At 42.9% G+C, this 25,260-nt stretch overlaps 1 protein-coding gene across 2 annotated transcripts in view; it reads right to left on the reverse strand.

The window, feature by feature from the left end:
- THSD4 (thrombospondin type 1 domain containing 4) overlaps positions 1 to 25,260 on the reverse strand; it is a 147,264-nt gene that overhangs the window by 74,290 nt on the left and 47,714 nt on the right. For both annotated transcript variants that reach the window (XM_087941658.1, XM_087941659.1), the window contains exon 7: positions 12,524 to 12,660. In XM_087941658.1, the coding sequence (XP_087797784.1) occupies positions 12,524 to 12,660 (137 nt within the window). The remainder of the gene's footprint in view (positions 1 to 12,523; positions 12,661 to 25,260) is intronic.

Consider the following 25,260-nt stretch of genomic DNA (forward strand, 5'->3'; position numbering starts at 1 on the left):
ACTCTGTCTGCTCCCAAACTCCCCCCAAAAAACGATGCTTCAAATCAACCAAAATTCAGGAAAAAAAAGAATTAACAATGGATGCTTTGTTCTCGGTCTAGCGAGAAGGTAAGGGATAGTTTTCCGACCCACGAAACAACAAAGGAAGACGCTTTCTACGGACACCGGCTTTTCATTGTCTTCTCCCATCCTTTCTAATCCTGAAGGAAAAATGAAGGGGCCATTTTTTTTTTTTTAATTCCCTGGGCCCATTTTCTGCCCTTGAAAGCCACGGTTTTGCATGGGAAAGCCTGTCTTGGACTGGCTGTCGGAAATCCTGACTTCTCGGAAGTGTTTGAAGATACGATTTGTGGGACGCGCCACCTGAATGCCAACGCGGGGCCAACAATGCTCCCGGACTGAAAGACGGCAAGGCAGACTGGGAAGCTGCAAAGCCTGGCTCGTTGTGGAAGGCGGTGGGCCGATTGTCCTGCCTTGCTAAGTGTGTGTGGGAAAACAAACATGGCTTCATTATTCTGAGATTAACCTGCGCTCCCCCCACCCCCCGATGAATTTGTTAGCAGCTGCTGCCCTTCCTTGAGACGTCTCCACGATGGGGTCCTTTTCACCAATTATGGAAGCAGAGGGACGAGGCCGGGCCATTGAGTGGGCTTCGTCTCTGCTTCAAGCGGTCGAGGTCAAGGACTTTCCCCGTCTGCTCCAAATGAAAAGCCGGCCTTGCGGGGAATCCGTGACGGGACATGAGCTCTCAGGAGTCTGGCATCCTAGCTTGGAAACCGAAGGAGGCGTCTTTTCTTCCTCTCCCCAAAGAGTTTTGACTGGGATTGTTCAGGTTGAAAAGTAACTAATTATCCAAACGCCTTTCATTAGCCGAGAGGGTCATTGGAAGTTTCATTAGGCCAGATGAGTTGTAGCCAAGCGGCAGGCTCTTGTTGTCTAGAGGAAGTGTGGGAATTTTGTGGCACTGTACACCCAGGCAGGGGAAATCTTGGGTGGAACAAAACGTTTTGTCTCGATGGAGCAGGTGTCCTCTAGCTTCACCGTCCTGAGAAGAATGAACCTATTTTTAGAGACACGGCAAACACGGCATGCTTCAAACTTGCTTTTTTTTCCCTGGTGAGCCTGTGACTTGGTGAAGAGCCCGCGCTTTCTATGCACACAACACTCAGTTCATTCCCGTATTGCCAGATGAAAGGGGCAGTGAGCAGACAATAGGCTGACATTGACAAGAGTGGCTGTCAAACCCGGCTACCTACAGAGGAGAACACTTCTATAGCTCAGGGCTGAGCTGTGGGCTCCTCGGTGCTCTCTGAGCTTGGTGGTTTTCTTGCACATGTTTCATGACCCAACTAGGAAACATCTTCAGTGCTGGGAGGGAGGGGGGTTTAAAGGAGGAAAAAGAGGAGGAGGAGGAGGAGGAGGAGGAGGAGGAGGAGGAGGAGGAGGAAGAAGAAGAAGAAGAAGAAGAAGAAGAAGAAGAAGAAGAAGAAGAAGAAGAAGAAGAAGAAGAAGAAGAAGAAGAAGAAGAAGAAGAAGAAGAAGAAGAAGAAGAAGAAGAAGAAGAAGAAGAAGAAGAAGAAGATTTTTATAGCTCAGGGCTGAACTGTGGGCTCCTTGGTGCTCTCTGAACTGGGTGGTTGTCTTGCAGATGTTTCATGACCCAAACTAGGAAACATCTTCAATGCTGGGAGGTAGTGGAGTTTGTAGAGAGGAAGAGGAGGAGAATTATGGGATCCTTGGTGCTTGGTAGTTTTCTTGCAGATGTTTCACGACCCAATTAGATAACTAGTTGTGGTGATGATGTTACCTCGTTGGGCAATTAAACATCTGCAAGAAAACCACCAAGCTCAGAGATCACCAAGGACTCCATTAACCCAACTAAATGGGAAAGTTGATACAGGATTGATTGATCGATTGATTGATTGATTCACTAGGTGTTACCAAGTTGGTGCTGACTACATTAATGATGGTATCTCTCTAATCTGATCCTTCAGGTCTTCTGGAGGTGCCCCGTCACTCCTTCCATCTTGCTTCTGGCTGTCCTCTTTTTCTCTTCCACCTATTCCACTACAAGAGCCTTCTCCAGAGACCTAAGTCTTGTCCACCTGTCCAAAGTTTGAGCCTGGTCATTGGTGGCTCAAGTGACAAGTCTGGGTTGATGTGTTCAGTTGAGTCTCCTTCCGTGTAAACATGGATGCTGCAGCATTGCAATCCTGGGGAAATCCTTAAGAATAATTTTCCAGGGTTAGGATTATATCGGTCTGCTGGAATGGAGAGCTGCTTGGTTACTTTTTTTCCGTTTTGTTTCATTCTTGGAAGTGCTGATGCTTGAAAAAGAAAGAAATGAAGGTGGTTCTATCTACTTGAAAAGGCATTTGACCTTTCCATACCTCAGCCAGCAGAGAAAGTCTCTTTTGGGATGATTTTTTTTGGGTCATTTTTAATCCAACCACTAGAACTTTAAAGCAATATTGTTTTAAAGGTGCAGTTCTTTGCATTAAAGCCAGGCGTGGAGAAGGAAAAGAAAAACCACAATTAATATTTGGAAGAAGTGTTTAGATCTTCCCCTTACATCTCAGCCAGGAAGGAGTCTCTGTTTGAGAATGCTTACAATGTTTGCTAAACCCAAGAGGGTTACCACAATATTATTATTAATTGAAAAGTTACAAGAGTTTGTGAAGAAAGAAAGAAAATTAAACGTTACTCGAAGACGTGTTTCTTTTTCTGTTTGACATCTCAGCCAGGATGGGAGGCCTCTCTGAAGGGCCTCTGTGATCTGCTTCAGTGAGAATGACACAACCTGGTGGTGTGCCTTTCCCAGGGGCATTTTGGCTCAGAGACATGGCCTCCTCTCAGACACTTGGGAGGAGAAAGATGAAGAGGGGGAGGAGGAGAAGGGAAGGAAGGAAAAAAGAAGAAGAGAAGGAGAAGGAGAGGAAGAAGGGGGAAGGAGGAGGAGGAGAGGAAGGGAAGTCAATGTACAGGTCCTTCTCTCCATTGTCTAGACGTGTTTTGAGTTCTGTGCGGAGTCCACGGGAGCAGGCACGTTGCTGTATGGTTAGGTCAGGGCGACAATGGAGGTTCTTATGGTTGGGGTTGGTTTGGGCGAGTGAAATGAATTTACACTATAAAATTTGCTTGTTGACCTTCTCCTTTTCCTGACCCAATCCCTGTCTTAAAAAACATGTGCCAAATCTCTGCTTGTCTAGATGCTCTTCTATGTAAAACTATAAATGCTTTACATCCATGCTGCGAGCGAGACATTATTTTAAAGTTTGCACGTGTTCTCCACTTTTCCTTTGGCATTGGAAGCCAAACACTGCATGGATTGCCTACAAGCCAAACTTCACGTACGTTATCTATTCTCAGAAATGGACAATCCCAGGAAATGGTCCCACAGCAACATGATGAAAATTAAACATTCCACCTCAGAGTTGTTGTTCCTTGATCCAAGACGGTTTCGCTTTCCTCTTAGCAGCTCCTATTGAACCACAAGAAGAGGGATTCAGTTGTCCTCCATTCTCACAACCAGAACCTCCACAAAAACCTGAAAAAGCACCTCCTTCAGATGTATCCCACACCTCTGCCTCAGTCAGATTCTTTCACTGAAGTCAGGTTGGAGCAGAGAAGCTGGGTTCATATTTGAAAGAACCCGGATGGTTCCAACTTGGCTAACTTCATCGCCAAGAGATTTCCTACAGGTCTCACACAGATGTGGTGGAAAGCAAGGCAGATCCATAAGGGACATAGGGTGGACCACAAAGCATTGAGTGCTTTAGATGCTTCGACTGTAAATAATCAAGGTGTCCTTGAGAGGGGGAGATATTTTTTTTTTTAAAGGGTTTTATGGAGCAGAGGATGTTGAAAGTTTTCTGCTAAAGAAAACGCAAGTCATGTGAGGGAAAATCTTGGTAGAACATGGGGAGAAACGCTACACAGGGTGATGGAGGAAAGTCAGCTAGAAGGAGATCTCAGGTGTTTTTGCTTGGGACTTGTCAGAATGATGTCCCAGGCTAAATTAGTCTTTCTCTTAGGAGGTTTTCCAGCCAACTCTTGTAAAAGGTAGATCATTGTTCATTCACCTTCTTGAGGTGAAGCCATTGTTCCATCCATCTCGAAGCCATTGGTCCACCCTCCTTCTTGAGGTGAAGCCATTGGTCCATCCATCTCGAAGCCATTGGTCCATCCTCCTTCTTGAGGTGAAGCCATTGGTCCATCCATCTCGAAGCCATTGGTCCATCCTCCTTCTTGAGGTGAAGCCATTGGTCCATCCATCTCGAAGCCATTGGTCCATCCTCCTTCTTGAGGTGAAGCCATTGGTCCATCCATCTCGAAGCCATTGGTCCATCTACCTTGTTGAGGTGAAGCCATTGGTCCATCCATCTCGAAGCCATTGGTCCATCTACCTTCTTGAGGTGAAGCCATTGGTCCATCCATCTCGAAGTCATTGGTCCATCTACCTTCTTGAGGTGAAGCCATTTGCCTCCAAGCTGGCCTGAGACCTCTAGGAGTCCATATATCTTCAAATGACCAAGGTTGAGAAACACGGATGTGGGGAAACCCTGCATCTCTATGACTTTTCTAGGTGGGTTTTTCTGTATAAAAACACAAAACAGCCTCCAAGTTTATTTGTTAATTTGTTTTGCTGTAGCTTCCCCAACGATACACTCTATGGGTGTATGTTTGTGTGTGTTGAATGGCCTCTAGGCAGAATCCACATATTATTACTTCTATGCACTAGAACAGATCTTGTTTTAATGACTGAGCATTTTTGACTGACATGTTTTTCACTGCCAGCTGTTGTCCAGTCTATTTACTGGCCTTTTAATCATAAAAAATCTTAAGGATGAGACTAGTTTCGGCTAAGAGCATTCTCATTGGAGGGAAAAAAAACACTATGCAACATTTTTTAAAAAAAATACTCTTCAGACTTTACTTTGAAAGACTCCAAGATAATTTTGGTTTTGTAGAGCACTGTGTGTTCTTCTGAAACACAATTAGAGGTAATTCAGACGTCATTTATGGTGGAAATAGTAACTGCGTCTTCACAATCTTGTGGTGGTTGCTAAAATGTTTAGAAGTGACCGGTCAAATCAGAATTATTTGGAAAAGAATCTCTCCGAATCACATACAATCAGGCACATTGGCCTGGTATTTTTTAGCTTCTGATTATTTACTAACTTTTCTACTACAATCATTTCTTTCTCTTTAGTTCTCATTAATTAAGTTGATGAAACGAATCCTTTTGAAGAGGGGCCATTAATTGCTGTGTGTTTTTCTAATTACCATTTTGTTCATTTTCGACTGTATCTGTTATTGTTGCCATAAGTTCTTGGGAGAATCTGCCAGCGATATTAACATGATGTTCTCTCTGTTCTTCTCAAATTCTGGAGTCCATGCATTTGTGGTGAGAATCAAGTCAGAGGTAGAAAACAGGGTGATTTTGAGCATTTTTGAGGGGAGGTGTTTTTTTTGGTTTGGTTTCAGAGGCAGCATTGCACATGTGCGTTATTCGAATTTTAAGCAGGACGAGAAGCAGCGGATGGAAATTCACCAAGGTGAGACTCAAACCTAGAACTAAGGAGGAGTCCCCTAATAGTAAGAACAGTGAATCAGTGGAACGACTTGTCTCCAGAAGTTGTGGGGTGGTGGTGGACTAGATGACCTCTAAGGTCCCTTCCAACTCTGTTATTCTGGATAGTTCGCAGATCTTGGAAGTGGCTTATGCAGAACCTCTGATAGAATCCTTAGGATGACCTTCTCCCTTGGATTTGTCTACCTACAAAGCCGGTATCTTTCTTTCTTTCTTTCTTTCCTTCCTTCCTTCCTTCCTTCCTTCCTTCCTTCCTTCCTTCCTTCCTTCCTTCCTTCCTTCTTTCTTTCTTTCTTTCTTTCTTTCTTTCTTTCTTTCTTTCTTTCTTTCTTTCTTTCTTTCTTTCCACAGCCCATCTCTTGCAACGAAAGCCAGGTAAGGCTGTGGGGAAAGCATCTCTCCCTGAGAAATTGAAATTTGCAGTAATTCATTTGCATGTTTTGAAGCTCAGCTTTAAGCCCTGCTGCTAAAAGAACCGAAATCTCCTCAGGCTAAGAAGAAGGTGATTTCCTTCTGGGCCAACCCAAAATTAAGGACCCCTCTATGTAGCCCCTACCCACCCACCATCCTCTCTATGGCTTTCAAACACAGCTTTGCCATCTCAGGTCCTCTATTATTCTCAGGATTTGTTGGCACGGTCAACCTTTTACGATGGTTTTGCCAGCCTTTTTATAATTTTCTTATTGTTTTATGGCACCCTGAGGTTTGCAGGCTTATCCCGGTGGCTTTTTAGGAGGGAGGAGGACAGAAAATTACTCACCAGAAGTAAGAGGACCTCTTAGGACTCACGTCCTTTTGTGGGACAAAAGAATTTTCCCCCTTTTCTGATCGCGCGAAGGATCCAGCGCCCTGAAACTAGCTTTGGAAAAACAAAGAGAAGGTTTTCCCTCCAGGAATCTCACCTGTTCCAGTATTTACGCGAAGCTCCTCAAATGTAGACTAAACTAAGCTAGAGGGAAAAGGAGAGAATCGAAACCTCCCCTCCAGACTATACCGAGAACAGAGCGGTATTGTTGGGGAAAATCGCCCGTGTGGTCCTCTCGTCTTTGCCATCTCTAGTTTCTATTATTCTACAACCTTGCCAACGAGCTGATATCCTTCCCAAGGCTGGCACCGAAGAAGGAGATGAAGATGGCCGGGCCAAATCCTTTCCATTCCGAGCCTAACCAAAACCAGAACTCCGTGTTGGATCCTCTCCTCGCCTAGCGTATGCTTCCAATTTATACCACATAGGAGTCTGTAAAACCTGCAGCCGAGCCAAAGGGAAGGAAAAGGCTGTCCAGCCGCGATGGTGACTGTCAGCTGGAGGATCTTGGACAACAGCCTTCCCTTCTAGCTGCTTTTGTTCCCCCGTCCTAGGAAGTGCAGGGGAGGCCTGGCTTCTCTGAGATCCACAACGCTCCAAACATCAACAGGGGTGTGTTGTTAAGTGATTCTGAAAGATGGAAGCATGGTGGAAGAATGTTTTATGGGGTCTGGCATTCTGTGGGAGGCTAAGTTGAAATGTGGGGCTTCTCAGCAAGTCGATACGATAACAGAATGCAGAAGAACGGAGTTGAAAGGGACTTTGGAGGTCTTCTAGTCCAACCTCCTGCTTGAGCAGGAGGTCATATACCATTCCAGGCCAATCGCTGTCTAATCCACGGGTGGTATTCAGCCGGTACTGACCGGTTCTGGAGAACTGGTAGCGGAAATTTTGAGTAGTTTGGAGAACCAGCCAATCCCACCTCTGACTGGCCCCGCCAACCCCATCTCTTCTCTGCCTCCCATTGAGTCCCAGCTGATCGGCTGAGTCTCCTTTGGTTGCCCTGCACAGGAGAACGGAGCAGGAAAGCAGGTTAGTGGGGTGGGGAGGGAAGGGGGATTTTGGAGTAACCTTCCCCTGCCACGCCCACCAAGCCATGCCCACAGAACCACTGTAAAAAAAAATTGAATCCCACCAGTGGTCTAATCTCTTCTTAAGTGATATATTCTGTTCCATCATGGTGTCTCAGTTGAGTATGGTTGAAGGCTATGATCCTGCATGTTGGTTTGATTCGTTTTTGCTGACCCTCATCCTGAAGTCTTGACCATCAAATTCCCCAGAACAAGGCCCACTGACTCTAAAGGGCAGATCTCCAAGAAATGATATTAAAAAAAACACAAAACAATCTTTGTATTTTCTATTGATTCTCCCACATGGCCGTTCCTGTTCCACGTTAATGGATGACCTCTCTACCTACCTAATGGCCATTTTACCGCACTTAAGGCACAGAAATATTAACCGTTCTTTCCAGTGGATACTAAAAGTCAACACGTTATGCCTTTAATGGGATATAAAGGTTCCTTTCGCAATCGCACAAACGGCTGCCTTTTTCTACACAAATTGTGGGTGCCTCTGGCTGAGGTGGAATTATAACTGGGCATAGATATTGCAACACTGCAAATTCAATAATACAAGTTGCCCTTTATGCTGGAATCTGAGTTTACTGGACCACACAGGAGGTCAGGTTTCAAAGCAGGTTGAAAATATGTGCGTGTGTGTGTGTGTGTGTGTGTATCTGAGCACTGTTTGTTCAATACCTACCCAACCACAAAGAAGTATTCATTCAGAGAAAACTTTCATTGAAATGTTTTCAAATTAAAATAAAGGACACAACTCCCTTATGAAAAGGACAGTCTATTCTGGAACACACAACCTTTTAATAAGAATCAAAACATTTATTTCTTGCCATTGATGGTACACAGGTAGTTTTCCACTTATGACCACTATTGAGATAGCTGTTAAGTTATTTAAGCTGTTAAGTGTCTATGGTCCAACCTCCCTTAGATCATAAAACATAGATTTTAGTTTCTTTCTCCCGTTTATTGAATAATTGCATAGGTGCCCTAAGTAAGGCTTAGGGTGAAGCCCGCTGGTCTCAGACAAATTGGCCATAAACGATCACATCGAGATAAACGACGTCTACATACCACTCAAAAGAGTCAATCAAAAAGCCAAAAAGGAAACAAAAAGATCAGAACACCTTTTTTTCCAGCGTCCAGCAATCAACACCCAGATAAGCAGAGATTACAGATGGACACGAGACCAACAATCAAGAAGTCAACAACACTCCAATTGAGGAACTACCAACTCAGACAAACAATGCAACAGTTAACAAAAGCCTAATCAAGGAAGCATCCAGACCACTCCCACCAACACTGACAGGGCAAGTCATGTGTATCTGAACAGGGAGCAAACTCCACTCCTTTCTAGCACTAATGATGTCACCTAGTTGAGTCATGAAACATCTGCAAGAAAACCACCAAGCTCAGAGAGCACTAAGGACCCCATGATAATTCTCCTCCTCTGCCTCCTCCTCCTCCTCCTTCTCTTCCTCCTCCTCCTCCTCCAACCCTGTTCCCTTCTAGCACTAATGATGTCACCTAGTTGAGTCATGAAACATCTGCAAGAAAACCACCAAGCTCAGAGAGCACCAAGGACCCCATGATAATTCTCCTCCTCTGCCTCCTCCTCCTCCTCCTCCTCCTCCTCCTCCTCCTCCTCCTCCTCCTCCTCCTCCTCCTCCTCCTCCTCCTCCTCCTCCTCCTCCAACCCTGTTCCCTTCTAGCACTGATGATGTCACCTAGTTGAGTCATGAAACATCTGCAAGAAAACCACCAAGCTCAGAGAGCACCAAGGACTCCAACAATTCAACCCTGAGCTATAAATGTTCTCTTCTACTGGTACATAGGTCCTCGGGGCTTCATCACCCACCACATCACCATCAGTGATGAAGGGGGACTTCTCCCCCATTCCATTAAAGTCTTTCTTTGTAAAAATTAAAAGTTCTGCTGGCCAGAAAATCCATTTTCCACTGCTTTAGAAAAAAACACATTGAATGAAAAATTAGGGGCCATAATGACACTTATGGACCTTCGGCTCATCCAGCAGAGGAAACCACAGTTCCCTTTTGGGGGGGTCACGTCAGTGGCAGAATACGGGGATAATTGTGGGTAAGGATCAGTGCTGATCAGGGATACAGAATGAGAATAGGATTTTTAAAAGGGCGGCCAGTCTTCCCCCTGGAGAAATTTCTTTTAAGTGGAGCAGAAAAGTGTACAATACTGCATTATTTTGAGTTTGGCGCCACTGTGTGGTTCAGCATCTATGCGTCTGCACAATTGTGTATAATTATGCAGAATACACTCCTCCTTCTTGTTTTTCTAATAAGGAAAAAAACGTTCATTTCAGCATGCCTCATCAGTGGCTAATTTACCGTAATTTAAGTCAAGGTCAATGGTTTACTTATTTGTTGCTCATTATATCTTACTTCTCTTCTGCTCTCTCCTTCTTCAGCAACTTTAAATCAACACTGCTTCTATGATCCTTGGTGACATAAATGGGACCATGACAAATCACCCAGCAGATGGCACTGAAGGCCTATTAGAGTCACCAGTGGATCATACATCTTCTCAATAATTTCCAGAGTCCACCAAGCCCAAAATGTAAGTTCCTTCTTTGTAAACTCTCTGAATTGGACCCCAGAGATACCAAATTGCACATGAAAGATATTTATGCTTAAATAAAGAAAGACAGCATGCCTGCCAAGTCACTTTCTCTCGGTAGTCCCTTATATCTGTGTATCTCAACCTCGGCTGCTGGAAGATGGGTGGGCTTCAACTCCCAGAACCCTCTAGTGGCTGTGGAATTCTGGGAGTTGAAATCCAACCATCTTCCAGCTACCGAGGTTAACAAAGACTGCACTGTCTCTCTTTTTTTTTTCATCCCGTAAAGTATCCCTTCAACAATAGAAATGCAAAAAAAAGGACAATGCAATAGTAGACCATCGGTCAACTTTCTGTCCAGGTCTTCTCCTTGTCCATCCCTCAACTGAAAATGCCATAAATCTGAAAACTAATCTATGGTCTATGGAGATGCTCAATCATCCAAGTCATAGTTGAAGAAGAAGAAGAAGATTCTTGGATTAGAAGCGAAACCTTCCTTTTTTCAAGGGAAAAAAACAAACCAAGAAAGTCCAGTCGTCTTTTAGAAAAGCACTTTGAGGACACCCATCTATGGTCGGGGATGAAGTCCCACTTTCACCAGCGATGCAGCGTGCAACCACAGTGGAACCAAAATTGCCCAGGACAAAGCAAGGGAAGAAACTCAATCAAGAGTCTACTTTTTGTTTAAGACAACAAGCTTAAAAATGTTTCTTACCAAACAATTGCAGGATAAAATCAGGAAAGGAGAAAGCAATTGCAGTTACTCCACTTCGCCACACTAAGTTGGAAGAGTGCTTAATATCTCTCCTTGAATCACACACAATTCAGTCTATAGGCACAATGCCCCCATCGCAATCTTAAAAGGAATCCACACCTGGACATTAAAAGCTTTCCAACAGCAAGTACAATGACTGTGTAAATAGACTTGAAAGAGAAGCCACAGATATGGCGATTTCGTAATATCTGGTTATCTGAATGCAAAAATCAGGTTTGCTTTCAAGGGCCCCCTTCTCTTCCCACAAAGTGTGGAGCCGCACACTACAAAGGTCTTTTAAAAGCATAGCAGAGATCATGTGAAGAATTTCACACTCTTTACAAAGTTGGAAGTCAAGGATATCCGTCAAAATGACATGTCGGGAAATTCAGGACCGTAAAAAAGAAATACAGGAAGGAGAATATTTCTAGCTTAGGGTTGACCTGAGGGGTCCTTGGTGCTCTCTGAGCTTGGCTGTTTTCTTGCAGACATTTCATTACCCAACTAGGTGACATCATCAGTGCTAGTAGGGAGTGGGGTTTGCTCCCTGTTTATAGTCAAGTGGCTTGCCCCATCAGTGTTGGTGGGACTGGTTTTAGAAGTTGTTGGGTTGGGCTGTTTACTGTTAGCCTGTTTGGAAGTTCCTGGATTGGGATATTGTTTACTTCTGGATTGTGGGGCTGATGCTACCTAGTTTGGATAATGAAAAGCCTACAAGAAAACAATCACGCTCAGAGAGCACCAAGGACCCCTCAAGGAAATATATATGTACATAGCAAAGAAATTGGGATTTGCTACCAACAGTTCTGATGGCAGCCAAGAGGACAAGACATATTCACGGAGAATCATGATATAAAGGACTGAATATGTATGGTTGTTGACCACTTCCTTCCATCATGGGTGGCAGAAGTCAACAGGAGATAGGGACTTGTAGCCTTTGGCATATCATAACGGGCTTCCAAGATATACCCAGTTGGACCCAGAAGGCTTGACTTAATGGGTCAAGAGCCTTCAATTGACTCAAGATTGCCTTGGACTCAAAAGATTTGAAGTCTATGTGATATTCAGTAGTGTTAACGGCACAGAGGAGGCCAAAATTGCTGTTTTTCCAGAGTTCTGAGTTATATAAACAAACATGTGAAGAACATCTGTGAATGAAAGTGTTAAAAGGGTATGTGATCGTTTTACGCACACAACATGTTTCCTCGTTTTTACAGTACAATTGCTCTGACATGAATCCAATGGAGTGTTACTCATTGTGAGTAAATGATTATTAAATTTCTTTCCATGTTTGTATCTACTCTTCCAGTGAGTACAGCTGCATTGTAAAGTTGGCCTTTGGGCATTACGCGAACTCCACTTGGATCAAAACATCAACAGTCTCCTGGCCTTCATCCTTATATCAAAAGATGCCTTAATAAATAATCTGAACCCCAGCCACATCTTCCATCACAAAGATAACTCCAACTATGCTTTGAATCACTAAAAATAACTTCCAAGAACGTGTCTGATCCTCTCCAGATGTGGACAAGAAGAGAAACCTAGACTTACAGAAAAAGATTGTGTTTATCTATAAAAACAGAAGTCCGAAGAAATGTACAGAAAGTATTTATATTCCTGGTGGTTTGCTCTCTTTTGGGGCTAGATCAAGCCACAGGAATCACAGAGAAGAAGGAAACTTCCAACATCAAGGTTGATGGTCTTCTTACCGTGCACTGCCCCGACACACAGATGGAGGTTCCATTTTGATCGCATGGCGTTCCATCTATCACTTTCTCCGCCTGTCTCACATAGAAGCGATAGCCGACAGCTCGGCAGTTGAGTTCACATTTCTGGCTTCCCTTCACTGAAAAGAAAGCAAAAAGGGTCAAAGTAGGACAAGACCCAAACGTAAATATTTTCCCCGGTCCTCTGAACATCATTTAATCGTGCCAGCCCCTCCATCAACAGACTAAAGCCACTGCACCAGGTAGCAAATCATTTTTTTTTAGGAGCAAGTGCCTAGAAACAGGATTCATGCAATGAAGCTCAATCAGATCCCCAGACAGAATCAACTCTCTGCATTGGAACCACGCAAGTCGAATGGATGTTTTTAAATTGAAAAGGATTTCAATTTAGAGCTGTGGTGGCACGGTGCTTAGAATACAGTATTGCAGGCTGATTTTGCTGACTGCCAGCAGTTCGGTCCCGACTCAGCCTTTCATCCTTCTGAAATCGGTAAAATGAGGACCCAGATTGTGGGAGGAAATCTTTAAACTGCTTAGAGAGGGGTGTAAAGCGCCGTGAAGCGCTGTATAAATCTAAGTGCTATTGCTATGTCCATAGCAGGCCTGCTGATAACGCTGTGTGAAAACAAAACAAGTTTTTCCCTCACCCCACAAACTATTCTGGAGACAAGCAATCATCGTCCTTTGTTTCTGGGTATCCTACATCCAATGACTATCATACTTAAGATTGTTGGGTTATTATCTATTTATTGACCTGCCACTGGTCATATCAGTTGGAATTCATGGGAAGTGAGCTCCAAAGCTCAGGAGGACTCCAAGTTGTCCTATCTATCCTTGACCCTTCAGGATTAAGCTAGTCCTATAAAATGCTCTCTTGAATGTTTCTTGAAACAAACCATGAACATGTTGGCAGGCTGCCTGGCTGGTCCACTCCCACAGTTATCTCCCTCCTCCACTTCTCCAAAATGTGTGAGCCACCTTCCTTTCTCCCACTCCTCGCCAACATCCATCAGCAATCGTGACATGTCTTCTCTCTTTCCTTTAACCTTTCGAAACAGCCGGATGGGGTCTGGAGCGAAGTGGTGGCAACACCAGTTCTCTTGGCTAGAGATCTTGTAGAGGAAGAAGGAAAGGAGAAGGGGTGACGGGAGCACCCCTGATTTTCTTCGTGGGATGATATCGTGGTCAGGATTTGAATGAGGAAAGGCATCCCTCCAAGGGATTAAATGGTTTTTAAATACTACCAATTTTAAATCTATTCCTAACAATATATCTATTATAACAATATAAAACACCTAGCAGTTGTTTAAAAGATAGGGACATCCGATTTTGCTTGGTTCTACTTTGTTTCTTTCCCAAATTTGGTCTATAACTTTCTGTCCTTGCATTCATGTGTTAGATTTCTACCCACACATGTGTTTCTCCTTTCTGATAGGCAATTTTTTTCTGTTTTGTAATCAATTTCTTTGCATGATACAAAGTTTAATGTAGCAGATTCCTTGGAAAGCCCTTACTACGCTAATCGCGAAACCTATCATCATACTTCTTATTCGGGGTGGTTTTGATTTCTCCCAAATGTAGTTTTGAGATATCTTGAGATGGATGTTAGCATGTGCAGTGAAGAAGATGCTTGTTCTCACCACACTAAATTCACTTTTGGCAGCTGATCCTACTTCTCTTGGACAGAAACCCAGGCAGGATTAATTTTACAACCTTTGGAGCAATCATGAGAACTGAGTGTTATCTGTTCCTAAACTCCATTCTGATGGTCCCAATTTAGTGAGGCAGTTCTAATTTGAAAAGCACATTCTTCCATATCTGTTTACAATCTCTTCAAGGACCTTTTCCCCTGCAACTTCTAGTTCAACATGACAACCAGTTGCCCAAAGGATCTTATCCCTCACATCAAGAGGGGTTGGGCCCCAACCCATCATGGAGTAAAGGAATCCTAGCAGAATGAAAGGCATTGCTCAAGCTACTCATAAGGAAGAACGGTTGCAAGAACTGGGCATATCTAGTTTAATGAAAAGAAGGACTGGGGTGACATGATTGCAGTCTTCTAATATTGGAGGGGCTTCCCCAAAGAAGATGGGGGTCAACCTATTCTCCAAAACACCAGAAGGCAGAACAAGAAGAAACAGATGGAAACTAAGGAAGGAGAGAAGCAACCTAGAACTAACAGCGAGAACAACCAACCAGTGGAATGACTTTGTCTTCAGAAGTTGTGGGTGCTCCCGACAGTGGAAATTGTCAAGAATAAGATTGGACAACTATTTGTCTGAAGCGGTATAAGGTCTCCCGTTTGAGTAGCTGGTTGGACCTTAAAAGCCCCTTCCAACCATGCTATTCTGTTATACTTCATATCAATCCTGGTGATCAATGTCACAGCCAGATCAATGGTCCCAACGTTCAAGATGGTTAAAGAATTAGAGGTGTCTGAATTGGAGGATAGAGCCGCTTCTCAAGGAAATACTACAAGATTCTGCCAGTCTGCCTTTGGACTTAACAGAAGACCTTCCTTTGAAGAAATCTATTAAGACTTACTTTTCTTTCTTTCTTTTCTTTTCTTTTCTTTTCTTTCTTTCTTTCTTTCTTTCTTTCTTTCTTTTTCTTTCTTTCTTTCTTTCTTTCTTTCTTTCTTTCTTTCTTTCTTTCTTTCTTTCTTTCTTTCTTTCTTTCTTTTGTCAAGCATTAGCGTTAGCAAAAATGCCTAAAAATCACAGGTTAAACTACCCTTTAAGAGCCTCATCCTCTTCTTCGGGAAATTTCTGAGCCAAGAAATTTTTATATTTCTTGTCTCCAATCTGTTGAATACTGAATCGTGTCTCATATATCACTGATCCTTTCTAATCTCTCTGGCTTAATTTATCTGCCATGCTTACTCTTGTTTCTCCTTGGGTCACATAAATCCTCACTGAGTTTGGGAAAGTCTTCCTGAATTTGTTCAGGCTTTGACATCTGTCTACCCTTAACCCATCACTCATTCCAAATACATATCACAGAAAAAAAAAAGCACCAAAAATGATTATTAAGGGTTTATGGGAATAAGCCAATAACATACCATTTGTTTACTGCTTTGAAGAGCATTCCACAAATAAAATAGACATTAAATAGAAGCTTCAACCAAAAATGTAACTAAAATTACTTATTTCAGTCAGGGGACTTGTCCTGGCTTTGCCCTGCTTTTCATATTATGGCATTTTAGATATTTTGTCCTTATTTGGCTGTCTTTGCTCAAAGAATCTCAGTAAAGAGCCCTCGCCTTCATTTGTACCACTGACAAATTTTCCTCTTCTTAGTGCTGCACTTAAATTATTTTCAAGCCTTGCAAAAAAGAAAAAATTCACCAAGCATTTTGCATGGATAAATTGCAATCTCAAAATACCTAAAATAACGATATAGAGTGCTGAAAGCCAGGACAAGTAGATTTAAATGTAGCTTTTACCCAAGTGCTGTGATCAGGTTAAAGGCAGAGTTAGGAATCTGGTGGTCTTAACATATATATATATATATATATCCTGGTTGTACAGTTTTTAGCTGTTATTTGTTTTAATTTGTTTTACATTGTTATTTGTATATGTCTTTTGGTGTTGTTCAGTTGTATGCTGTGGAAGAGCACCTTATTTCGTTGTTCTCAGGTTTCTGAGTACAATGACAATACATTTATCTTATAAAACCTTCCGGATTTAATCGGACTTCCTTATAAAGAGGCATATAAGGATCCCATTGTGTTAGTGGGATTCAATTCAATGCTACCATCAGAACGCAGTACGGCTTGGTTAGAAAGAAAGTGAGAACAGCATATCTTTGCTTTCCCTACATACTACAGAGGGTTTTTTTTAACCCTCTCATCATCAAAGTCCCTTAACTAGGCAGTAGATTCTCTCTTCAATTATTGTGTAGGGACTGAAAAATCAGATATGGTGCACTGAATAGTTTCAAAATCAGCTAATTATGCGCTATCAAGTCGATGCTGATTGTTAGCAATGTCATAGATCTTCCTCCATGATAATCTATTCCTAAACTGGTCCTTCAAGTCTTCTAACGGTGCCCCTTATCACCACTAAACCCATCCACCTTCCTGCCGGCCATCCTCTTCTCTTTCCTTCCATGAGAGTTGGAACTTTACATGGATTGATTGATGGATCAATCGATTATGTCTCATTCAGTTGATGCTATTAGTGGCTGCATAGGTTTTCACCGCTGTGACATTGTTTTAACTGTCGGTTGTACGTCGTCCAGAGTCATATTCAGCGAGACAGGGGGATCGTCTAAATTTATGAAATAAATAAATAGTGCTCTCCGGTGGATTCTATCCCCAATTTGTTCTTCTGGTTCTTCCAACTGTAAATCCAACCCCTTGCTGTTGTTGCTCTCTTATTCTTTTTCCTTCCAGCATTTTGATATATGCCTCAGGTAGCAAATTTGGGGTTACCCTTAAAAAAACCAGAAATTCCCAACATAAATTAATTGGGCACTATTTGATTTTGCCTGAGGGAATAGTGAGGTTATGAAGAAGACCAAGGGAAGCCAGTGGGGCAATAGAAATTAAGTGGGGAGGGTTAAATAAAAAGGGGAAAAAAATGACTGTTCTCTAAAAAGAAGGGGAAAGCTACCACAAATAGTCCTCTTCCTTTCACTAAACGTCCACTGGAGGTCTCCACAACTCCATGCAGTTGGGAAGGTCTCCATGAACTGGGCATGTGTACATGTAAGTGTCATTTTCATCCATTTATATTTATATAAACTTTCCCCACAGTTTATGGGAAGGAAGTGGATCCACCCAGCCATTTGCTCGATTCCATTCAATCAGGTTTTTGTATTTATTCCTCATGATAAGCATTCCATACGAATGTGGTTTTATTAGGTGGCTGTGATTAGGTGACCAGGACAAACAGATACACCAACTCATGGCAACGTACCAATAGAAACAAATCTTCAAAGGAAAATGGAACCAAGATTTCACCCACAAACACCCCATTCTCCAAATCAACTCTTGCTTCCCTCCTGGGGAACTCTCAATATCACAACTGAAGACCATCGGAAATCAAGAGGGAATGAATCGAGAAGGTCTGACTCTAATTTCTGCATGAAAACTCTGGGGTTCAGTTGTATAGATCTGTCTCATTGGAAGTTTCACACTATCTTCCGGGAGGCCCACCATGGTTAAAAGAATAACCATTCTTATCCCCTCCATTAACTTGTCTTTGAGAAGTAGGATGGCCTTCTTCATGAAGATGTCATCTATGGCCACCAGTTGACATCGATAGACCTGCCTCTTCTATGAATTTGTCTAACTCTCAAAGATGCTGGTGAACATGACGTAGCTTGTAAGTTTCGCATTCATCCGAAGACAATACTATGCAAATGAATTACATAGCGGAGTAATAATTCTCCATGTGGGTTGGAAGGAGGAAGCCAAGAAGGATCACCAAGTTTGTGAGACCGTAGCGGCTTCCATTACAGAACTCCCCTTCCATACTTTTGTCCAAAGGATCTTTATTATTCTTCAGATCAGCATTATATACAGCTTGCAACTACAAAGAAGTACTTAGCAGTACTTCTACTCTCACCCAACAAAAATCTGCTGAAATCCAACCTTAAAACCAAAATCCTCCCCTGTGTCTGCTCAAGTAAGCGCTCAGCCTTCCAGAGGACGCCACAATAGAGAAACGAGAAATGCAGATAAGCTCTTCGAAAATGCAGGGTGCCAAGATGGCCTGAGCTTACCTCCCTGAGCAAATTTTTTCATCTTTTCTGAAAGATCTGCAGATTAGATGGTGGAGTGGCGAGTGTTTTGCCCCAGATGCAATCTTTTGGAATGCACCTCTACCATGACATCATGACCGAAATGGAGAAAAGGTCAAGAGAAGAGAGCGGAAAGGATATTGTCTGGCTCACACCCCATGCAAGGAGAACATCCCAGGCTTTTATTGGGGAAGATGATTTATCCTGCCCCCACCCCCTTTTCTAACTCTTGCAAGTTTCTCTTCAGAAGAAACCAGAAGGTAGGGAAGGCAGCAGGCAAGCAGGCAGCCTCCTGAATTAGCATGACAAAGAAGAAGGATTCCTGTACAATCTCTGGAAATCCGTCAAGAGACCACAAAGGCGTTGCTGAGTTAGCTGAAGAAGCATCCTTTCTGGATATTACCCAACTTTGGCCATTAATTGACATTGGGTCAAGCTAAAAAGCAAAGGAGATCAAAGCCTTCGCAATGCTCACCTCCAAAAGCTTTGGAAGGACAGAGTACAATGAGCCCATGCAGGCTGCAACATGTCTACCAGACAATGGACGGGTAGCAAGTCCCATTAACAGGCGGGGTTGTTATTCTTGCTGGCGAGTCAGAGGAGAACCAGCTAAAGTTACAATCTCCCAAGTTTCATAGGCAGATCCTGGGCCTCTCTAACACTTATGGCTCTGCCATAATTTTTCAGCAGGAGGGAAATTATTCAAGACGGAGAGAACCAGCTTTGACCAGCATTTGTTTTCATTTAACTACATGGAAATAAAATCCAATCAACGCTATTTTTTTCCCCCTTAGTTACATCAACTGGCTGGTTCTGGCCCTGCCTTCAAAAAAAATTCCAAAAAATTGAGGTCAAATGCACTGGGACTGGCCTTTTGATATTGCCATTAATTGTAGATGAAATTGTTAATGTAGGCAGTCCACCACAATTGTGATCGAAATTTCCATCGCTAAGCAAAATGGTTGCTGAGTGAATTTCACCTGATCTTATTACTTTTTTGGCCATGGTTGTTAAGCCAATCACTGCAGTTTTTAAGTGAGTCATTGGGTCATTAAACAAATCCAGTTCCTCCCATTGACTTTGTTGGTGAAAGCCAGTTGGGAAGAGATCACCTGACTCCAGGATGCTGCAACTGTAGTAAATTCATGCTAGTTGGCTGAATTTTTATCCTATGACGTTGAGGACGCTGCCATAAGTCATAAGTGTGAAGACTGTCCATAAGTCACTTTTTTCAGTGCTGTTGTAACTTTAAACATCACTAAACGAATGGCTGTAAGTCAAGGACTAATTGTACTTTGAGGGGCATCAAAGAAACCCAACAGCAACGTCTGACAGCATGAAAAGGTAGGAGGTATGGAAAGAGATTGTGTCTTAGGATGGCTGATGTTTGACAAGAGCTTTCAGGTGCAAAGGATCAGGATCATACACTAAGTTGCAGTTCAAATATTTATTCCTCGAGTCTACACAGAAGAATCTAGTCAACTAAAGTTTAATACTAAATCGAATGCCAGCTAACAATCAACGGAATTCAAGAAAGATTGGGCTTGGATCATTTGTGGCAACGTAAGGATTCTAAGCTGATGACGTACTTAACTCCATCACCCAGCTTTGCCTGCTTGTTCTCCCCTCAAAAAGGGCTTCGTTTGCAAAATTGCAAAGACAAGGAGCATTTGGTGGTCAGCCTTGGTTTTCAAGGATACATCATCAATCTCGCTAGTCCAGTTCTGCCTCCAAGCTCAAAGAGAAATGACCGTCTCTTCCCAGGAATGCTTTGGTGCCAGAAGTTGAACTGTGGAATTTGATTTCCTGCAGAGCAAAGTCTTGAGAACCGAGCCACATCTGGGATCTTCTCCTCCAACAGAGGAAGAGGAAAAAAACCCCCAAAAATCCAGCAAGGAGCAGCTTGCAAAGATGAGTTTTGTTTCATAAAGTACAGGAGGAGACTTCATTAAACGATTACCCCACTAATAAAGAATTCCACTCATGATTATCAAGAAGAGCAGGCGCTAGCAGGAGTGTGGACTACAACTCCCAGAATTCCCTAGCCGGCAGGTTGAATGATGTCATCGCTTCAGTTATGTTGTGCAGCACTTTTAAAAGGTTTAACTTGAAAAGTAAGACGACAATACTCCAAGTAAGCTTAATATAGTTTTACATTTGAAGGGCAGCTTGAATTCTTTGCAATCTGCTTTTGTCAAACCAGTTTAAAGGGGGCGGGGGGCAGCCAAACACATCTTCACCACACTTGAGTAAGCAAGATGTCAGCAGTTGAGTTGCTGAATGAACATAAATAAAAGTTAAATATTGCTTGGATACAACTGCCAGCATTCTGCTCCAATCTTCTAATGAATTGCTACAAGTCCATGCTTCCCAAACAAGAGTGATTTCCCGGTCTCTTTCTCTCCCTTTCCAAGTTGGCTCGCCAGATCTGGGTTTCTTGTCATTTTATTTTTATTTTTAATCGGGTTGGCCGCTGGTAAGATTCTTAAGAAATGCATCTCGCTCTAATGAGATAACCAAAAGCAGAATTATATTAGCAGGCGTGGGCCATGGCTGAGCCCAAGACGAAGTTAATTCATCAAACATGGATGCTTCTCTCTTGCCCAGAGAAAACCTTCAGATCTTGGGCAATTGCAAAGGCATGAAAATATATGATCCAGCAGAGCTGCCACGAGGAAAAAAAAAGGAGGCAGCAAGAATTGAAAAGGCCTTCCAAATTAATACGCCTTGCAAAGTTGAACACGTTGAAAGCCCCTGATCGTAATAAGCTCAATGCGTTTGTTCGGATTGTTTCTTTGCGTGCAGGGAAAAGGGAAAAAAAAGGAAAGTTAACTCACACAGCCTGGCTTTGTCCAAAAGACTGAACCACATTTCCACCCTATTTTTGCCCGGTGTCTTGACTTGAACTAACCATGGTTAGGTTCACCGTTGGCGATTGTGTAATATGAGTACAGTCCTAGGGACAACTTGTGCTTGGCTTCCAAGGAACCATAGTGTCAACAAGTGGTGGGATTCAATTTTTTTTTACTACCGGCTCTGTGGGTGTGGCTTGGTGGGCGTGGCAGGGGAAGGATACTGTAAAATCTCCAGTCAGAGATGGGATTGGCCGGTTCTCCACAACTACTCAAAATGTCTGCTACCGGTTCTCCAGAACTGGTCAGAACCTGCTGAATGCCACCTCTGGTGTCGACTCTGGCGCTTTGGAGAATAGTTTGACTTTGACACGTTCTTCTCTATAGCCCATTAATGTCCCATTGATGATTGTGTATCTGAACTATCTTTTCTTGAAACATGATTCACGGGCTCTACGCTGTTGTTACGTTAGCTCTGAATTATCCATCTGGGACATCTTATCTTGCACTCCATTCTTTTGGAAGGCAACACTCACTGTTATGTACACCAAGGTTATTGGCAGGGAGAGAGGTCAGTGAATACGATTCTCATTTGCCTTCCAAATCCTTCAAAACAGTCTGAACGTTGATCTGAATCAACTTAGCAAACCATCAGCTGCATCGTTGGAAGACAGAAGGAGCTTTGATCACAGGTGGCCCCCAAAGGGACCTTCTGCCTAGGGCTATCTCAGGGTTTCATCATCCTTCCAAATTTCCTTAGCAACATTTTTCACTTTCTTCTTAAAATAATTGCTCCACAGCGTTAAAGCTATGCTCGGCGGCCTTTGTGTAAACCAAGCAGATGATCCATTTTGAAACTGGAGAGAGAGAAGAGGGAGGGCAGAGCAAACACTTGACCTTTGGGTTCTGCCAAAAGTAAATTTTAAAACACAGGCAGTGTTTCCTTTCCTTCCTTCCTTCCTTCCTTTTTTTTCTTTTTTTTTTCTTTTTACAAAATTGGCTTTTGGCCTTGAAGAATTTTGGAAGCGGTTGGACATAACACTGAAAGGCTGAGATCAAAAGAGTTTTGAAGAGGTGACCAAATCAAAGAGTGGGCAGGTTTTAGAACAGGTTGATAATTTTGCTTTGGCTGGAGGTGAGAGTAACATCTTCATGGCTATTGAGTGAGAAACCATGCACAAATATAGCTGGTTTGGATGGAAGTGCCTTAGATCAGGGGCCTTCAAACTTGGCAACTTTAAGATTTGTGTACTTCAACTCCCAGAATTCTTCCTCTAGTCATGTTAGCTTAGGAATTCTGGGAGTTGAAATCCACAAGTCTTAAACTTGCCAAGTTTGAAGACCCTTGCCTTAGATGATAAAGGCATGGGTGGTGACCTTGTAGGTTGAAGGAAGATCTGAATCTGGATCTCTCCAGTCCCAGTTCACCATCTTAACTAAGCCATTGCAACATCCACCCTTCTCTCTTTTTTTGTGCCGAGACGTACTGTGGTTTCCTCTCTCCATTCTGCTCTGATCATACCATGATGACTGTCAACATACCAGCATTGCTCTAAACCAGGGGTCTCCAACCTTGGCAACTTTAAGACTTGTGGACTTCAACTCCCAGAATTCCTGAGCTAACATGACTGGAGGAGGAATTCTGGAACTTGAAGCTCACAAGTCTTAAAGTTGCCAAGGTTGGAGACCCCTGCTCTAAACTGTTACCCAGAGTTTATACAACCACGAGCTCTTCACAGCAGATTAACTTGGTTCTGATGTTTGGTAAATCTACCCAAGTGAGAAAATGCAGTTGATTTTTCCCCAAGTGGATCTGGAAGAAAACAATTGTGCTGTGCAGCACAACTGTCCCAGATCAGCCATGAACATATCTCAGCCTTCTTTGTCACCCTGGAAGGGCAGATCATATCAAGCATCAAAGCCATCCAAGACTTGGGGCCCAATGATGGCTAATGCATTCTTGTCTGGAATTAATTTCAGACTTAAAAAACAAAACCCACAGCATCTCCATCTCACAGCCAGACCCTGGGAGAGCCACTAACAGCCCAAGCCAAAGCAGATAAAAAGAAAAGATAGAGCTGCCGAGCTGTTGTGTGAGGGGGAAAAAATAGTTATTTCCAGAATAACCGGGAATGTGAACAAGGCCCATCTGAATATAGTTTGCTGCACATCCACACATTACATCAGAGTTAAGCTACGATTTCTTCCTTTTCTTTAGGGGATGCAAGCAGATTTTTGCAGGTAGAGCTCAGTTACTTGTATCAAAGTTAGTTCAAAGTTAGTAAGTTCATACTTACTTATTAAATAAGCCACAATTGACCAGTTCACACACAAGATGATTTTGGACACGGTGTTTCCAGAAGGACATTGACAAGTTAGGATAGGTTTAGAGGAGACGGATGGGAATCTGAGGACGGACAGCATGAAGACTATTTGAAGAAATTTGAGATGTTCAGTCTGGCGAAAACAAGACCTGATAGACTTGTTCGAGAGCAGAAAGAGAAGTTATAGGGATCAAGATCCAATTTCCACAAGATCGATCAAGATCTAATTTCCACAGTTGTAGGATCATTGAAGTTACTGGCATATTATTTAAGTACAAGAAGACACTTTCTGGCAGGAAGACCTCTCTAGCAATGGAACCGCCTTTGTGGTTCCACATCTCTGGGAGGGTTTTAAGAAGAAGCTAACCAGCCATCTCTCCAGAATCATTCTGTTGGTTGTCCTACCCCTTGCAGAAGATCGGCTGGGATGACCCTTGAGTCTCTTCCAACTCCACGATTCCATAATTCTATGCTAAAGCATGAACCATGGTTTGACAAACCACCATTGGATTCACACGACCCACTCATCCATAATGTAATGTTTTTGGCTTAACCAACTGATGGAGCCCAGATCTTCCAGAAAGTCGGAATGAGGGCATTCTCCTGACAATGGTTCCCAGTTCCAGGGGACCAATTCTCCCAGCGGAAGAGTGAGGTCTCTTTCTTTGCCATTTGGCAAAATTCCAGGTGGACACGGGGGTGGGGGGAAAAGAGTGGGAAAAATCTTTGCCCAACTACTATCACCCAAAAGAATAATATACTCACATGTTGCAAGCTATAAATTATGTGTCTTTTTTGTTTTTTTGTACAAAGAGCAGCTTTCACCCGAGCTGATGTTATCCATTATCCACTCTCCATTGTAAAGGCTCACATCAACGTAGCCCACAGCCTTCAACGGCCCTCTTACTCAGCCGCCTTAAATCTAGCAACATGTTGTTTTGCAGAAAAGTTGGCTTCCTGAAAGCCCACCAAGCTATTTGTTGAGCTTGATGGCTAAGAATGTCTAAGGAGATGAAGAGGAACAGACCTAAAAGCAAATGACAAATCTGGAAAGAAGACTTAAAAATTAAATGTTCCCTTAAATTTCTGCCTTAAAGTCTAACTGAATGTTCGTAATTACTCTTATCCACGTTCGTATTTTTGTCCAGTACTTTTTACTCTTCGGGCAAAGCCACCAAGCGTGGAAGAAGGCACCCTTGTTTGTTTGTATTTCCAACAAAGTGGGCTTAAATTTGGATACATATTGGCTAATCTGGAAGGTTTTCTCAGTATACACAAATATTCTCTTTTATTAGTCCACCAGTCTTAAAGTTGCCAAGTTTGGAGAGCCCTGTTTGAAACCATGAATTGGTTTAAACTCATTGCCTTCTGCCGTCAATTGAGGAAGTGGATCCCAATTGCTTTGGCTTCTCCTATGGACCATGATCACCAACTAAAATAACCTGAGATTTCCCCAACTTCTTCTGAAATTCTTTCGCTGTTTCCAATAAACCACCCTGGTTTGGTTTGAGAAATACTGGTGGGCAAAATGCTTTCCCTCAAACTCCCTTTGAAGAAATGTGTGAGGAGAAAAGAGTTAACGGGGGAGGGGAAAATCCTGAACACAAAATACCCCCTCCCCCCTCCCCCCGCCATGATTTGGGCGTTCAGATCCCACAGGCCAGGAAAAGGAATCTATTTTGTGTCGGGTTTTCTCACTTTATGATGCAAACCAGTCCCCGTTTTTTAATGAACCCAAACTCTGAAGACATTTCAAAGCTTCTTGAAAGATTTATGGAGGAAGCCACAGTTAGAC

This window comes from Pseudonaja textilis, chromosome 13 (genome assembly GCF_049901715.1).
Source record: "Pseudonaja textilis isolate UNSWEBS1 chromosome 13, rPseTex1.2, whole genome shotgun sequence".
Taxonomy (NCBI): Eukaryota; Metazoa; Chordata; class Lepidosauria; order Squamata; family Elapidae; genus Pseudonaja; species Pseudonaja textilis.